General features: G+C 41.0%; 1 protein-coding gene across 1 annotated transcript; it reads right to left on the bottom strand.

Moving 5' to 3' along the window:
* Positions 1-2,446: 2,446 nt before the first annotated feature.
* BCL7A (B-cell CLL/lymphoma 7A) lies at positions 2,447-15,117 on the bottom strand. Its single transcript, XM_010184793.1, has 6 exons — positions 15,083-15,117; positions 11,427-11,508; positions 8,192-8,288; positions 6,383-6,550; positions 3,398-3,519; positions 2,447-2,761 (listed from the first exon to the last, which is right to left on the bottom strand). Exons 1-6 carry the CDS (start codon positions 15,115-15,117, stop codon positions 2,690-2,692), a joined length of 576 nt encoding a protein of 191 aa, XP_010183095.1. The 3' UTR covers positions 2,447-2,689.
* Positions 15,118-18,970: the final 3,853 nt, after the last annotated feature.

The following is an 18,970-nucleotide window of genomic DNA, read 5'->3' on the forward strand; positions in this document are numbered from 1 at the left end:
AGGCACTTCAAAAAAAGACTAATAACAGTCTTAGACACTATTTTGGATTTCTTCACACCAGATAATGTCAAAGTCTCTTCCCTTAGAGACTGACAGTAGCAGGTCTAAGGAACCCAAATCTATCTGCTTGTTCAGTTGTCTGTTGTCACTAGAATCTCTGGTTAAAAAAACCCAACTTCTGAATGTATTTTGTATAAGCTGTAAATAAAGCATTACTATTTCAGAAATAAAGCCTCTAGGAATATGGTGATGATGCCTTGTCTTGTACGCCACAGAACCGTGAACAGTTCTGAGCAGAAGCCACAGGAGAGAAAAGGAAGTTTATAATTAAACCTGTTGATGTCAATAATGCCAATAAATGCTTCTATCTAATGAAAAATTTGAGGTATTTTTAGTGCTATTTATATATTTTATTTCTTCCTAAAGTTCAGGAATTAGTTTCTAAATGAAAAGTCTACTTACTCCCTTGGAAACGTCTACAAAATTAAAATTAAAAACCTGCTGCGATGCACCTGAAGATAGGGATTAGTAAACATGACTACTTGTCAAAGGTGGCATCAAACTTGTTTTGTTTTAGCATTAAAACCAACAAAAAGTTAGTAAATCAAAAATATTTTTAAGTTTGAATCTTTCTAAATTTGCCCATTTAATATATCAATAGAACTTCTCACAAAATATCACTTAAATCTGAATGTAATATACATACAAATCAATCGTCATTGACCAGTTACCCACATTTTAGGCATACACACAATTCAAGAGAGAATTCTACTGTTTCATTGCATATATTGTGCAAATACAGTTTTTGGCTCCTCGGTTCCTTATTTTCAGAATGTTAATGGACTTCATGATCAGACCAGAAATCCCAAAAAATCTTATGAGGGAGCACACTGTTTTCATGAATGATTTGCAATCCAATTTTATTCAGTTATAATGCAAAACGATTCATTTCGACATAAAGGAAAAGTTCCGAAGTGAGCGTCGCACCTCGTGTGGAGTCCAGTCCTACAGCACCCTGCGGAAGGGCGGTATCGGCTCCCCGCTCCTCCCTCCCACCATTCCCCCCCAAACCCCTGTTGTTTCTCATAATAAAGTGGTAATTGCAAACGCAATGCAGTAGTCTAAGTGCAAGCCATTTTCACTATTGGAGAATTCAGAAATAAATAAGCTTAATGAAGAGCTAATCATGAAAATGTATCAACTGGAAGCCTTTCTTTTTTTTTCTCATTTAAAAAAGTATTTACAGTTCTTAGCGTACAAACCCTATGCAACCATTTTCAGAGCTGTGAGATTGTATTTCCACTTAAGAGTCCTGTCTCCCACACCAAGCGCAGACAGGCTAAGGGCCGACCCAGCAACACGTATGGATGCACACACGTACGTACGCGTGTGCGCGCTGACGTGACAAATGAGCGGCTCCCACCAACACCAGTATTTAACTGGGAGCCCACCCTGGCAGTACAAAGCCCACGGTAAGGATCTGCACTTCCTCACACCACGGATTTGAAGGGAGCTGCACGCACGCCGTGCCTCTCAATCCAATTTATCATAAGCACGCTTCAGCATCATTGGAAAAGTAGGACCCTTCTAACAGTGATGGAGGGACCAGGGACACAACAAGGCTGATTTGCTGAGAGAAACCAACCCCAAATACAGTATTAACCCAGAACACAGAAGTAAACACCTGATAAAGAAACAGTACAGTGAAATCCAGTTCAGTGAAAACATGATATCAAAAAAGACCAATTGAAAATAAATTCACTGTGCATCGATCCCTTTGATCCTATTTATGTACATAGTGGAACTTGTCTGTAAAGCAAGTTGTACCCAGTACAGAGATCTGGACCTAATACGTAAGTATTTCAACTTGTGTTACAGTATATATTCAGATCTGGACTATAAATGGTGAACAGATCATGTTAACTTCTGATGAAGTTAAGTATTTAGAAGACCAAATTTACAGTTGCGAATGCCATGCATTCAATAAAAGATCTCCACCATAGCTGCTAAAATAAAGTATCAAGCTCCTTTTTCTCCTTGGACTCCAAGAGTGAAAATGGCTTCCTGATCTGTATTTGTTAAAAATTTAAGCACCAGGGATATAAAAATTAAAAACAAACCAAAACCCCCAAACAAAAAAAATCAAAGAAAATTTAAAAAAAAAAGAAAAAAAGAAAAAGCCTTACTACATGGCATTATACAAACATAGGCCACTTTGCAAAGGAGACAGTTGCAAAACAACTTGTAAAAGTTAGCACTGTTTTCAGAACACAAGGCACAAAACAAAAGCAGACATCACGCCAGAACAATGAACTTCACATGAAAGCTAATACCTGACCTGTACCATCCTTAAATATCTTACAATGTTAAATAGAGAAATGAAAAAAAAAATACAGCAGCAACATAATTGTAATTTTGACTTTAGAAACAGTGCGTAGACCCCTCCTGAGTTGTTTACTCCAACCATTTCAGAGACAGTAACTTAAAAGTTCTCAACGTTTGCTTCACAGGAAAAAGTTTTCAGTGTCTGAGAAGTTAAACCTTTGTTAGGCTTTCTTGGATTTTTGCTTGGTAACTTGAAAAGTTCGGAGTTCTGTCCTCATCCAAGAGAAGACACTTAAGTAAGGTTGTTCTAGAATTAAGCCCACTGATGTACCTTACAGAAAAACTGACCAGGAAAATCTATAGTCTAAATCTCGTCAACATTTTGTTGGGAAGCCTCTACTTTCATCTTTTTAGAAGGTGGCACTCCTTCAGAGTCCTTGATGAGGGGGGAAAGAAAAACAACCGCGTTACCATTGCACGGAACTGCAGGTACCACAGACGTCAAACAAAAAGCATGAACACACTGCCCAGTCACTGTACAGCACAAAGCATCCCTGGACACCAGAACGATGTGACCGAGTGCATTTGCTTCCTAAAATCACTCCTCTACTCACCTCTCACCTCTGCATCTTTTTGTCATCTACTGACAAATGGCAACATTGTAGTTTGGGCTATAAGACACAGTGAATATTGCAGGCAACAGCCCCGATGCACTTCTGTAGAAGGTATTTTATGTCTGAAGGTTAACCCAGCAGGTCAGGTCCAAGCAATTTATTAACATGAAACTTTAATATTTCTTTAAAAAACTAAAAGAGATTGGTTTAGAAAGCTGAAAAGTAACCCAGACCAATCTAGTCTTACTGTTCAAATTATGTGAAATACAAGAAGCCAATCAAACTAACCACAAAACCAGATACATGCACATTTTATACCCTACAGCTGCTTTACTGTCATCACATTTAGAAATCATTTAGAAATGAGTCTAAATACATGACTGGCCTCCTTACATTTGCTTTTTAGGAAAAATACTCTTCTCCAAATTCCAAGTAATTGGGCTTTTGCACTTAGTTACCTGAGAGTTTTTAGATGCCTCTGTAATTATATCGTTTTCTCCAGAAGACTGAATTTCTGCTTTCTCTGAACTATTCATGGAATTTTCCATTGAAGACTGTGAATTCTGTTCATCGGAGGTATCTGAAATTTCAAGAAATAATTTTAATGAATTTAAAGCATTCAGCAGCTTTAAGGATGTCTTCTCATTTGCAACAACCCAACCGCATACATTTCACCCCCGTGTAACCATTAATGGTAGCGCACACAACAACTGAATGAATAAAATGAATCAAGCTCAAACTCCAGGACCACAACTGCTGGGTGCTGGCAGAAGGTGGTGTTCACGCTGCTGCTGGGATCAGTCCCTAGAGGGAGCTCAGCCCCCGCTAACGCTGAGCTGTGTCCCTGCTGCACCACACAACTTTCAACAGCCACTTGCAAAGGGGCCGGACCGCGAGGAAACGCGCTCCAAGCCACAGTCAAAGGCTGCTACACAAAGGGCTGACCTATGCTAATTAAAACTGTGTTGCTAAGGAGAAAGCATAAAGTTATCAAAATAAAAATTCACCCATATATTTCAAATACACTTTGTTTTTTTTGCTTGATACTACTCTTAAGATAGAATTTAGAAACTCTTCAATGTTAAGGTTGTAGACTTTTTAATTCCGGCGCATGCTTATGGAGAATTCTTCCAGCCTGTCACAGCCCTTACCTGCTTCCAGTTTCTGTGTGTTGGGTTGTTTTTGTTTTGTTTGGGTTTTGTTTGGTTTGTTTTGGGGTTTTTTTTTTAACCTTTCTCTCAAAGCAAGACTTCCAGAGGACTCAGGGTTAAAGCATCCATTCACTCAAAGAGGAGACAGGGACACTTAAAATGTCTTTACAAGTGAAAGATCCCTGGAAGTTGAACACACTATGTCCAGAAGCACCGACTCAAAAAAACCCCCAAACACAAAAACCCCCACCACCCAAACCCCTTGGATGGTAAAAGCTCAGTTGTATTTTTTTCAGTATCCACATCAAGAAGAGAGAGCACAAGGACTGCAACCCCTTCCTTCCTTCACTTCATTGAAAAATCCCTTCTGACCTGAACGAGTTCGCAGAAGGATGCACAGAGCCGAGTTTTATGCAGTGATCTCTCCACAGTTCCCTGACCCATGAAGGGAAATGCAGGACCAAAGAAATTTTTGGACAACTATGGTTACTGAAGATGACATAACCAGTGAGTAATGGATATTTTTGTGGTGTATGGTATAAAAAGCATCACAAGCTTCAACACAAAGTGAGGCCTGTGATGAGCAGTCTCAAAGACCACATTCAGCAAACTCGGGCAGAATTGTCTTCCTTTCCATGTCTCACCAGAAAAGCATGTCCATACTGATAAAGAAACCAGTCCCGAGGGTCAGAAGGAATTTCAATTTCCATTTCCGCTGTGTATGTCTCAGCATACATTGCAGCTTGTGCCCATGTCCCCACGACAAACACACCCAGAGCCACCTCCGCTTGGGACAGCTCACAGCTGCTGACATCCACCGCTCGCTGCTGCTGAGCTTCAGCAAGGGGAGCCACATTTTACACTGCCAACCCCAAGCTATTCTGATGCCTGCAATGACTTCTTTACACTGAAAAATGCTTTGAATCCCCGTTTTCTTTGAGAAGTCCACATCAGGCATTTGTGACACCCAAAGCGTCCTCTAGCTGTAAGGAACAGCCCTGCTTTGAGTGTAGTAACACGAGACAGACACACAAGGTCCCTAACCCAACCCAGTTGAATAATCACACAATTCCAGCCGTCTGATCGACCATAACACCTCGGTAGATAAATACCAAGCGAATACATTTTTAAACACGGCATGTAAGCAACAGAAAAAGGCACATTAATAGTGGGTATTTGTTGCCACTGCTTCTCCCTTTCGTTTTACAGTAACTGGCTCTGGAACTAATCCAGGGAACTTGGGATGATTTTCCCTGAACCTAAATTTAGTCAGGGGAGCATGTAAGCTATGCAACCACTTCACAGACAGTATCAGACCCAGGAGTAAATCCTCACCGTTTACCATGACCAAATACTCTAGCTGGGATTCTCTTTGAAGGATATGGCCTTCCAATTTATTTCAATTTGGGGACGATTCAGTTGTTCAATTTTAACCCCAATTAACAATGATAACATTGAACATAGTTAACTGTTCTGGTATTACCAAGATAAAAGCTCTCAATTTAAATTGGCTACTGGATCTACTGAGCTAGGAACTCCATCAGGAGGGCATTATTTAATTGCTTTGCTATGGGAAGAATTCTGCAACCAAATCATTAGAATGGTGTTAAGGACACCTTTTATCTGTTATAATAAGATGAAGAAAGTGATCTTCCCAAGAATGTAAGTACAAAGCATGTTTCAATTACCCAAAATACCATTTAAAGAGCGAGGTTCAGAAAAACCCCTTAACCCACATGTATTTCTCATCTGTGCACAACTGCAATGCGATATTGCAACACTTCTAGAAAATTAGGACAGAATTCAGAGGCAACTTTTGAAAAAATAACTGGCAGGGTTAAGAAAAAAGAAAGCTTACATTGAAGTTTACAGAGTTAAAATACAATTTCAGAGTACCTCATCATTATTGTACTTTCACACCAGATAATGAACGTTCACAGATCTACAGAAGTAGTATTTTCCAGGATTTGTGTGATTATGTGGTAGCAGACATTATAAAGTTGATTTAAAATTATTTCTTCTTTCAAGACTGATTATGACAACAATAAACCACCTATTTTGTTTGTTTCCTCTCTGAAAAGAGCCTGAATGTCAATCTGACCTTTCCAGCTGTATGGAAGGATGACTGCTAAGACCGAGAGATTTTAACCCATTTTCAAGTAACTGCTGAGAACTGAGAAACCATTTCTTTCCAATTCGTTATTATTCAGTTCTTAAAACAGATAAGCAAATAAACGATACAGGAAAGGATACCATTTTTGTTTGGTGTTGAAGTTGGTGCTTTCGGCTCACCTTCTGAACCAGGCTGCTCCTTCGCTTCCGCCTGAGTCTCGTCAGATTTGACTTCGGAGCCGTCCACTTGCGCTGCCAAGTTCTGCTCTGGTGCGGGACTGGAATTACTGCTGTTCTCTTGCTTTATTGGAGACGCATCCGCTATCGAGCTCTGGTTGCTGTTGTCATCTGTCAACAAAGGAGTTCAAACTGAGAAAGTCGAGTTTGACCAGATAAAAATCACACCTTAATTCTTCCGTATTTCTCCTGTATACTCCCTGATAACACACGATACCTTCCAGCTCGTTGGGGATCAAGTCCAAGTATTTGGACTAACACTACACCTAACCTTTCTCCACACCACCACTGGTTTTGCTCTTGCAGCTGATGCTGAAATGCAGGAGTTTTCTAGCAGCTACTGAAAATACAAAAACTTCAAAAAAGGTGCTCTAACATTATGTAATAAAACCAAGAGCGTTTTACTCAGATCTCTACCAAAAGAACCCAGAATTTCGCAATATGAGTAAAACTGAAGCAAGAGTCTGATTTTATAGTTCACAGGGCGAATTAAGTGCTCATGCTGCAGATTTACAAATACCCCATCACTACAGTGTTCAGACGAGCAGAGAGTTTATGAAGTGTGTCCTGAAGGTCAACCCCACCCCCCCCAACAAAACCCCATCAAGGTTAAATGTAACATCAGATCCCAATATCAATGGTTTCTAAGTGATAATGGTTCAGAATATCCTCTTGCCTCCAAAAACTTGGATCACAGCAACTTTCTGCAGCACGGACAGTGTCTCTGTAGTTAATGGGAAATGTTCTGCCTTTTCAGAGCAGCTTGAAGTCAGATCAGATCAAGTTTATCACGAAATTGTACAGCATAGCTTAAAAACACAAGTGAAATAGGATAAAAAAAGCAAGTAGTGTATTCACGTCATGGGTGGGACAAACAAGACCTGAGAAAATTAAATGATCTGACCAAGGCAAAAGATAAAGAGTTTTGAAACAGATGAAAAATTAATTCAGATCCATGAAAATCCTGCTCAGTCCTTACACTGCAAGACCACAGTCACTGTGGTGTGACCACTGCAAAAACCACTCAGGAGGCAAATAAAACTGCAATGAAAAATCCACAACCCACTGAAATGATCCCCCCCTTTCAGCTCACACATTGCTGCAGTATCAGCCACAATCGTTATCCAGATACTGAGAAGGTAAAAACTTGAACCAGAGCTGAGCTGTGCAAGCTCCTCTGTAACGCTCAGGTTAACGCTCAACAGTTCACACTTAAAAATAATTAAAATTTTTAAAAAATACCTAATAGTTCCTGAGTGGCAAGCGAAATTGTTTTCTTAACCAGTTAATTTCATCGAGCTGAAGCAAAAGGAAGACACTGCAGAACCAGAGCTTTCTTGGCTCTGTTACAGAGTTCTTTAGACCTGACTCAGCTATAGGGTTAAAAAGTACAAAACCCACACAAATTTTAGTAGGTGCCACTGAGGCTTTGGAGGGATTTTGATTCTTTAAGCAGCAAACTCACAAAGAGTTACTACTTCACTAGTATTTTCCATGGTAGATATTTCTATTTTCATATTTAGCTCCACTAACATTTTTTCCCCACACACAGAGCCCAAATAAAAATGGCATTTAAACTACTGTCAGTGCGTCCACAGAAGAGAAGTCCAAGGTACCAAAGGAGTATCTGGTGCTGCTTTCAGTTGGACTCCGTCACGCTGCCCATACAGCTGAGCAATGCAGAATTTCACACCATTGGCTTATATTTTTTATACTGGAAGAGGTAACTGGGGCTGACCTTCTCCCACTCACCATGCATGTCCATCATCCCCGGAGAGGAGCTGTTCTCTGGAGTGGTCACTTCAGAGCCGCATTTTTCATCTTTGCCTTTTTTCTTATTCTTATTTTTCTGAAAAACAAAAGGGACCACGAACAAATGAGACTATCACCACAAAGAGAAATCCATGTTGCAATGTAACCCTTCCCACTCATTACTTCCATAAGCATCTCTCTGAATTTCAAGTGAGAAATAAAGCCAGTGTAACAATAACTGACATGGATAATGCAGCAGTCTCAGTAACTCTAGGGCTGTTTTTCTAACTGTGTCCTTCACGACACAAAACACTAGGATAAAGAGACTTTTATCCAGTTTTACTAACAGTTATCACTTAAATATGGTTTCATTCTTCAAACTACCGCACAACTTTTGTAGAAAGTACAAAAGTTCTTAATAAACCCCCTCATTCTACAGACAGGGAATCTGAGGCACAGTGATTAAATGGTTTGCCAAAACCGAGTGGGAGAACTCAGTGCTAACTCAGTGCTACCCCTGTACTCAGTCCAAAGGGCTACAAAAGCAAGGTCCAAAGAGTCTCTGCTGCAGTGGGACAAGGGAAGGACATCGCTGACCAGAGCAGGGCTAAGATTCACCAAACCACCCCATTTCTGAGCTCGTAGCTCTGCTCGCTGCATGGTTTATGCACACCACTACAAAACTCAATACACTCTCCTATCAGGAAGCTTCTAAAACACACCTAGCCAACATGCATGCATGCACAACAGGAATGATAACACATCTCGAATTTTAACGCTAAAGAGAGAGCTTTCTACCTCTGTCTCGATAACCAACACTGCAGAGACCTCCCCTTTCTCTAAAACTAATGCTGTTTCTTCATTAAAACTAAAAGACGGATTAAGAAAAATCAGATTGGCCTAAACCAAAGAGCACAACTGGGGCAGTTCCACACGAACAACAGGTCACAACGTGCTCATGACCAAACGCCAGTACAGTACGGACTGTGAGCATTAAAGCAAAGGAAGAGACGGTGGCATCCGTCATGTGAAAATCCAAAGCCTGACTCCAGGAAGAGCCGCTCAGCAACCCTTCCATTCAGGTACAACAACGTCCTCCAACGAGGGAGGGAAATAAAACCACCAGCAAACACTGACTAAGAGTGCAGAAGAAATTCAACAAGTGAGATCTGCAAGGACTTTTCCCTCTATCTTATATAGATTATTATGTTTTTAAATTGTATTTTTACTGCAGAGAACACAGATTTTATTCCCTAATACATGAAACAGAGGTGAAGGCACATGGACTTTTTTCAACCTTGCAAAATGAAAGTTCAGAGGGGACACAATCTCTCAAACAGTTGTTTTGGTTTTTTTTTAGGTAAAACGGACACTTTTGGCACAAGAGAAATATTGAAAAATGACTGCGAGCAATTTAAGCTTCAAACGTTTGCTTGGTTGGCTTTTAAAGGTGGCGAGGTTCTACAACTGCCTTCCAAAGCCAGTAGCAGGAAAGAGCCCAGCTAATTCTAGTTCAAAGAAACGTCAAAGTGGCTTAGGAACAACATGGGGGGGTAAGTAATCTAATCTAAAATCAAGGACAACTTCCTTTTCAAACATGAAGCTGTAAAAAAGGTCCCATTCTTCCATTCCAGAGAAAAGCAAGTAAACTGTCTGCTCCTTCACAGGCACATGAAATCAGATATAAAAGCATTTCCATAACAAAATTAAACAGTCAAGATGATCCCTACTTGATCTATTATTTCTTTTTAAATAAATGCACTGTTTTTTAATCATGAGAACTCCCAGCCCAAAAAGCCAGAAACCTCACATCAAGCCTGCAGCAACCGCAGCCACAGAGCAGCCTCGCTCGTCATGAGCAGAACGAGACCGCTGGGCACTGAAGGAATTCGTCCTGAGCAAGTGTCCCAATTTCACCAAACCTGGAGCCTGAACCTAAAGACGATGGCTCAAAAATACAATTAAACTCTGCACATAGAGTTTGTTATATAAACTCAATCTTCTTAACAGAGAACCTGACTTTCAGGTACCAGTCACCTTGAAAATCCATCCAGAAACTCACTAGAAATTCTGATTCAAAGTTTCACGGCACCATCACGCAAGCATAGTTTAACTGCAGGAAAACAATTTTCAGAAGCTGTGAGCCTAAATCTCTCTCCCTCCCAGAGACAGCACAGCTTTTTCCCCTCTATGTATTATAAATAATAAAATCAAGACCAAACATTTGACAATTAGTAAGAAGCAACAAGTTTCTGTAAAGAAAATCAGGAAAGTTTTCCCAACTCACAAGGGGTTATTTCACAAAGATGCTGATCAAGCACTGGAAGAGTACAAGACACTTACAACTCTGACACTGATGGAAATCTGTGGTATAACCAAAGGTACGGAAAGAAACACACTCAGTTAAAACAACGCTTATCAAAAATAGGTCTTGAATTTGGACTTTGAATCAGACAAGATCACAACATTGTTCTGTCTGAAAAAACATCAATTTACGCGCTTACGAACACAGTAATTTTCTTCCAGATAGGTCTTACCTCACATCTCAAGGAAAGGACTACCAAACTTAGGATAGAAATTCTATTATAGCATTAATTTACTGTGGTACCGTGGATTAGTTGTCTCTCTAGAAAAACATTTCCATTTATAAAATGAGAGCAATGTTCATTTCGAAAAACAGTCTGCACACACAGAACATTTATCAAGACAAAACACACATTACAACAGAAGCGTTTCTGCCGTACTGCTTGGGCTGGGCATCCTAATACAAGTGATCTCGGTACCCACAGGACTTTCCTGCTCTTACTCCAGTGTTTCACACCTATTTTTGAGCAAACCAGCAACGATGCACAGACAGAGCACATCCTCCGCACACTCCCAAACCAGATGCTTTCCTTCAAAGCATCAAGCACAAAGAGGGGAAAAGCAATCGATGTCTTAGCTTTCCCTCCCTGCCTCCCAATTATTACGTTAGCGAAAGGTTTCAGAAACGATTTCCAAGGCGAATGTTGAACAGTGATCTGAGAACTGATCCAAGCTGACTCTGGATGACTGCGACCGCTGAACCATCCCCATCACTTGCTGCAGAGATCAGCATCTCCCTAGAGCTCTGCTAGTCAAGACCCACACCGGTCTGCGCTTAAAGGCTCACAGGACAGTGAGCGTAATTTTTTCGACTGTCCCTAAACACGAGTGTCTACATCTCGAAAAAGCAGGACATCCGCAGGATACTTACATCATCCACTTTGGGCTCTGTTACTGGTACCCATTTGTAAATCCTTAGGGATGTGTCGCCAACTGTCACCCACTTCTTCTCCCTATAAAATTACAATGCAGGAGAAGTTAAAGTTAAACTTCGGATTCAAAAGAAAGCGATCTACTATTTTAAGTTGTCAAGGATTTAAATAGGCTATTAAGTAGGATGATCTCTTTAGTACTGCATCGTGCAAATTGTTCTTTGCATTTCAGAAACTTGTTAGAGCACTGCTAACCTCCAGATTTCTCAGGGCTGTAACTTGACTAGGTGAGTAACTGCAGTAGCAGTGATAACATCTGGATTAACGATACAGTTAAGAAGAACAGCTATTGAAAATGCAGATTTAATGCCTACAATTCTCAGAAGAGGTTTTAGACAGACCAGTGCGTTTGGATTGTCATGAAGCTGTTTGATGGTATCAGAAATCTAAATGCATTTTGACCATCTGAGGTTTATTTTTGGGTAGAAATTTGCTGCTAGCAATTTAACGGTCACTCAACACTCCTGTCAGCCAGCTCTGAAACCCCAGCCTCAGAACCAGCAGCCGTATTGCCAGGAGTATGTGCCATGATGCAGAATTGCGGCTCTGGAGAGCCCAGCTCTCCGGGAAAGGAAAGGCTGAGGCTATCAGAGGGAAAAGCACAACCTCGGGCCCCGCGCAGACCCCGCCAGCCAGCAGGAAGCGGTGACACTGACAAACTGTGACACATCTGGCTGGGGGCGTCACTGCATTAGGGGTCATGTAGTCACAGTACGGAGATGGAAAGGACGCCCAATGCTTTGCTAAGGGAGGACTTCCTTCAGCTCCTGACATCGGGACATTAAAGGAAGGGCCACAATGCCCGAGAAATCTCATCACACTGCTGTGATCGGTTTTCAGGTCACAGATAAACACTGCTGGTTCCTGGGTCTGTAATACTGCTCTGCAGATGGATCAATTCAAAGTTAACAACGAAGACCAATGCCATTCAATATTCAGGAACGTCTGAAATTAATTTGGCATGAGATCTCAAGCATTTTTCCTTTTTAAAAACACATTTAAATAATAGATTTGGGATCCAGATACAGATTTTTAAAATGTTCTTTGCAGGATGGGAGAAGCTGGATGTGACTCCAGATATATATATACACATGTGTGTGTGTGTGTGCAATAGCTTTTAGAAATGGGCTTCCAGAATCAAGAGCAGCCACATTGCACAAATCCCACAAACATCCTCCTATTTTTTTTTAGCTATTAAAGCCAATCTTATTTGTTTTCCCTTTAGAGGAGATACTTTCCTGTTTAAAAGAAAAAAAAAAGCTATATATGGGGATTTGATACGTTTTGGATCTGTCCACAAGGATATTTTAATTAAAGTACAAAACTATTTCAGATTCCTTCCTTTCCCACTGCTCCTCCTGGAGCACAGATTTTCCTCAGTGTGTTTAGATACATCCATTTGGGTACGCTAGACAGCTAAAGTATGTCAAAACCCAATTTTACGCTAATTTGGAGCTCTACTGCTAGATGGGATAAAAATGACAGTGGAGATGAGGGCATGTCAATAATGAGAGCATACTTAATTGTGAAGAGATGATCATGATTCTTTTTTTTTAATAAGGATACAAGGCAAACTTTTATTTCTACTCAGGAAAACCTCTCAAATCATGGAAATAAAACCAGCTGGGGTTTTGTTTTGGGTGTGGGGAGAGGTGAATAAATGCTTTAAAAAATAAAAAGAAAGTCAATATTTTAGTCTTTTCCTACAGCAAAATATTACTTAGAGATGCTGCACTGGAAAACCAAAAGTTCAAGATACCTGTTAGCATCTCAAAGCAGCCTCACACAGCATCTTCACTGGACAGACTGTAGAACACAGGAGGAAACCTATATTAGTAACTTTTTCCTTCTAGTATTGAAGTTAGCCCTGACATTTTAATTCTCTTGAGCTTCTTAAGTACCACTTTAAGTTTTCATATCCCTCAGCTATAGGGATATTTTTAATTGAATTCAACACACAGTAATTCTGACAACAATGGGAATAAGGATATTTTGTCACGGAAGTACACCAACATCCCAGTCCTGCAAACACTTATGGCTAAAATATCACACTGCAATTATTCAAATATTGTACATGTGTAAGCATTTACAGTACTGAAAGTTTAAGACCGTAAAAGTATTAAACAGAAAAAAAGACAACAGCCTCCTCTAAAATTTAATAAAATCACTGGCAGCACAAACACAAATTTGTTAACACAGAAACGCAATGACTTTGAGACATTTAAGATTAGCAGGGTAAAAACTTCAGGATTTAAGAAGTCTATTGCAAATAAAGCTTTGAATATTATCTGTAATACTTACTGCCTTTTCATGTCAAAACAAAAACCAACCAAACAAAAAACCCAAACTCCCAGAACCGCTTCTGTCTGAGCACTTTTTCTCTTCTGTGCAAAGGCACCATCCCAACCTGCTGAGCAGGGACTCTCCTGTCCATTCAGTTACAATCGATAGTTTACTGATGCTGCCCGTAACAGTCAGTTTGGTAAATGCTGCACAAACTACAAAACATTCATGCTGCTCAAATTCCTCAAAGTGAGGAATTAATGAACTCTTGTGCTCATTCTGTTGTGAAACCTTAAGTGGTTTCTCCACCTGTTTTCCTACCTGTGAAATGGATCTGCTGTTGAACCCACTCCTCAATGGCTTGGGTTGGAGGGGACCTTAAAGATCACCCAGTGCCTCCTGAGACCCTGACCCCAATTCCACTGCCGCAACTCTGTGCCTTTGTTAAGCAGTATTTTTGACTGCACAGTCCCCTGTTATAACATACAGGTTGATATCTGTATTGACTGGTGGATTGGAAAAGGTGGTTGAGAGTTAATTAGGCTAAAAATGTGATAATTACCAACTTTACTTGCCCATGTCTAGCTGACAAACTCCAGAGCTTTACCAAAAAAAAACCTCAAACATTTTTTCTGGTTTCAAACCTCTCCTGTCCCTCCACAAATGACTCAGGAGTAACAACACTGGAAAACGGCAAACCTTAAAATACATACGAATAATATTTCTTACTTTTAATCTTCCACACTGAAAAGTATCTTAAATATTTTAGTTATAGTAAATTCAGAAACTAATGAATGCAACAGAAACAAACCCTTACATTTATCTGAAATTGTGTTAAAGCATTTTTAAATTCCAAACCGTATCTGCACAGCATTTAAAGGACAGCCAAGGATACATAGAGTAAGCATTAGTATCAACACTTCTTTAGTGCTTATGCCTGAGGCATACCAATATCCTAGAACTGACATAATTACATACTCAATTCCCCATTCTAAATAGCCCAAGACTCTTAAATATATTTATATTTTGTATAGTAACACTAAAGCTCCAAAGGTGAATATCAAATTCCATATTAACAGTAATATACCAGTGAGCAAACACCCCAGTGTGTATTACACTTATACACAAAGTGTCAAGGCAGCTTCAGCAGCAGCAGCGAGTGCTAGAGACATTGAATGTCACAGAAACAGAAAACCTTTACTGCCAATATATTATCATCCAAAAAAAAGGCTTTCCCACTCCTTTGGCTTTTGACCATGGCTATCATGTATCACAGTGACCTGTATTCACACAAGGATTTGCTCCCACATACCCCATCTTCTGTTGATGATCACGAAGTGACGTCATAATGCTGAATTTATCACATCACACTCACTTGCATTGCAACAGAGTTTGGTGAAAATCACAGAATTATGACCTCCCTGTGGGATCAAGCAAAGGAGAAAGGGGAATGGGAAAAAATGCCATTATTATACACAAAAGTGCTGTCAGATGCACAAAAAAAAGACATGTTTGAAACGTAGGCTTGCTTTTCAGAGCAACCTATTGCTAAGTAGATGTTTGTCTACTGACTAACATGAAGTAGCCCCAAATACACAGGGTGCTTCTTGACTACACTGCAAATAGAAGAAAATACCAGGGAGTATGAATGGACAAAGAATAATGGTTAAGGACAGCTTCTCTCTGAGTTTCATCTCACAGGGTGCATTACAAGAGTCCCTTTAACGTACACAGGCCAGCATGTGTTTGAGCAAGCTCTGCTAGTTTCCACGTTGCAACAAGCACCTTTTCTTACAGTAAGGAGAAACACAGCTCAGGCATGACAAAACTCTACCTTGAACATACACCCAACTGTCCCGGAAGTCACAGAGCACATCCTGGCTCAAACAGAAATAACAGTGTGTTTGGGCCACTACAGCACCTCGGTACAGCACCTGCACATACCCCAGGTATTTTTACTCCAACTGCCACTATATGAACTACAATCCTAGCAGGAAAGACACAGCTGATGCAGCCACACTAAACTGGGTGGCAATCTGGTAGTAGCAAACAGTCTTTTTCCAAAGACATCACGTTAAGAAGCTCTGTGTCATAACTACCTTCCAGACTGAAAGCCTGTTTCAAGAAGCATGAGCAGTAAAACCTGCAGAAGCTCAACCTCTGAGCATTACATACAAGTCTAAATGGGGACAGTGAACAGAAAAGCTACAGCAGCACTGTCCAAATTCTGCTCTGACTGACCACAGCAGCGATCCCCACCAGCAGTTCCAGGTAAGAGGATCTCACTGCCGTGGTGACTGCTCCTCACCTTTTACACCACGTGCTTTGTTTCAGGCTCCATCCCAAGCCATGTCGGCCTCAACAGCCAATTCCCTGCCACTAGAGATACTTAGCACTTTCTGTAGGTACTTTCATCAGTTGTCCAGGTTCCTTTCTCCTTCATGAGATGCTGTCACTATCCCCAGATTACGGCTTTGATGGAGCAGAAGAAGCTCAAATGAATTCTGCAAAGACCGCAATTCACAGACAAGGCGACACAAGAACTCCCCAGTCCTGGTGCGTGCTCCAGATCAGCTACCACCTCCAGCAGCCACCCCACATCCTCAATAGCTCACACAGCTGCCCAAAAGCCCAGCAGTGCTACACACCCCTGCAAATTATGTCACTGCTTTCCAGGATGTCCTAACACTTACGCTTGCCTCCTGCCTGTTACGTTTAGTAAGTGTCTGCATTTTCTTTCATTTAATAAATCACACTTTTATAAAACAAGAGTTTTTCCATTATTTTTCTAATGCTGGTTGAGGGCACAACAGATTTTGCCCCTCTCTTCTGAGAGCTCATTTGAAATCTATCCCCACTCATCAATCTTTAAAGACAAAAACCAACCCTGTCCCTTTCACAATCCATTGAGATAAATTTACCTCAGAGGATTTTGTAAAATAGACTGAAAGAAAAATTACAAGTACTCTTAAAAAAGTAACTACCCTCTTAGCCACACAGATGCAACACAACGATGTATTCTGTAAGACACGTGCCATGTGTTTTCCGAAACAGATGCTCATTCATGAGAGTAGATTAAACAAAGGAGATACAGTTACATTAAACTCAAGATAAAAACGTAACAACTTCACTGTTTACTACAAAGTTCCAGTGACACCAGAAGTGCCAGGCACTCTGCAAACACACATGAGGACAGGGTACCTGAATCAAAGGGCTCACTGTCCAAGAAAGAAGGCATATTTTGTAAGGGGCAAAGTCTGCACTGATGGAAAGTGCCTTCCAAGAGGCACGTCCATAGCCGTGGCAGTACCGGCATTCAGCGACACTGCACAGCGAGGCAGCTGCACACCTTCACGGGTCCATAAAGCCCAGGGCAGCACGCACCGGGGCTGCTGTCCACTCACAAGAGTTCACAGCTCCGCCTGGCCCTGCTCATCCCACAAGGCTCAGAAAACTCTATTCTATAAAACACAGGATGCAAAGTATTGTAATCTTCAGCGGCTGCATTTCCACAGAAGAGCTGTGGATGGCAACAAATTGCTCCTATTATGCAAATGAAACTGCACACTTGGAAATTGCCTATGTGGCTCTTCTGAAGATGCAGGAATTGCCATGTGTAAAGTTCAATTTAACAAGCCGACTCTTCTCAAAACATTTAAAACCACAAGACACAGAATCCCTCTTGCTAATTTCCCACTGTACTTGACTGCAGGTAGGGGGGGATCATAGGATTCACCTTCAAATTGTGGTTCCTCTAAAAATAAGAAAAATGGTTTATGTAAATACTTGTGAGATGCACACACAAAAAAACAGATGAATACTTCTGACAGTAATCAAAAGAAACGTTACATGATTCTGTGCAGGAACCCTTTAAAGCAAGTTGTCTCTCACGAAGGTTAAAACCTACATTTATTTATACCGTGAGATTTCTGGTTTATAGAGGAAGCCATAGCAACTGACATGATGGCAGAGAGCCCTTGCCAAGAGAAAAAAGTAAATTAGGCATTTTGCTGAATGGCCAAGCTTCTGCCTCTACTCCTCTCTGAATTCCACAAACTAGGATTCAAAGGAAATACACTGCACTCATGAATGAAATACCTACAGGCACAGTCCCACACGTCCAACAATGCTCCTGTTTGAACCAAAGTCCTGCCACATCGCTATGTATTGTTCTGACTCTTCAAAGCTATCAGCAAACAGCACTTAAAAACACCACCCGAGAAGAGGAGAGTTCCTGAAACCAACCGAACTGCGGTGCTGGGGCTGCTCCGGCTCCCTCACAATGGCTGGATTCTCTGAAATCCCCATCCCATGCCCTGTGTTATTGGACACACGTCCCGATCCTTTGTCCGGCTCAAGCCAACGAGCCCATTCATCTGCTCAAGCCATTTAAAACGCAACAATCCGCTTCACCCGAATAACACACATTTAATTCTGTATTTCGCATTTCTTTTAATGAAAGCAAAGTGTTAGCTGTGGACTACAATAAAAGCGTCCCTTATTTTACCAGGTTCAAAAAAAAGCTGAGTTATGCAGACTAATACTAACCCAAGAGATTTCTCTGTGGATTTCAAATGTTTAAAGAAAGTATTTTAAGATACAGCACAAAGACTACTGAACAGTCAACTTTCTGGAAGAGATTCGCTCTAAGTCACACCGGCACTGCTCTTCATCCCATCCAAACACCCGGGACCGACCGTGCCGAACATCGCAGTGACTGTTTCACTGTATTGTTTAAACACCTCATGTGGATTTTCACAACAAAAGCAGGAGAGAAAAAAAAGACAAAAGCGGGAAAATGCCAAAACACGTTTAAGGCCTAACAAAAGGGAGTTATTTCACTGGGGGTACAGCCTTTAATTATACCATTTAAAACACATTCCGGCGGCAATCATGCGCTCTCCTACTCCGCTCGGGATGCACAATCGCCGGAGCGGCTGTGGGAGCCGATCCCGCTCGGGTTTGCTGCCCTTACGCGCAAAACCTCGGGAACTTGAAAGGTAAAATAAATAAATAAATGTGTAATAATAACAACTGAACTCTTGGGCGCTTTAGAGGAGTATTTTAAATGTGCTTTTTTTAAAAAAAACAACACTTATTTGAGCTCTAGTTTCACACAGACCCGGCAGCAGAGCTCCTCCAGGCCCGCTCCTCGGGGCCCTTTGTAGGGGAGGGTGGCGGGAGGAGCCGGACCGGATCC

Source organism: Mesitornis unicolor, unplaced genomic scaffold (genome assembly GCF_000695765.1).
Source record: "Mesitornis unicolor isolate BGI_N332 unplaced genomic scaffold, ASM69576v1 scaffold7060, whole genome shotgun sequence".
Taxonomy (NCBI): domain Eukaryota; kingdom Metazoa; phylum Chordata; class Aves; order Mesitornithiformes; family Mesitornithidae; genus Mesitornis; species Mesitornis unicolor.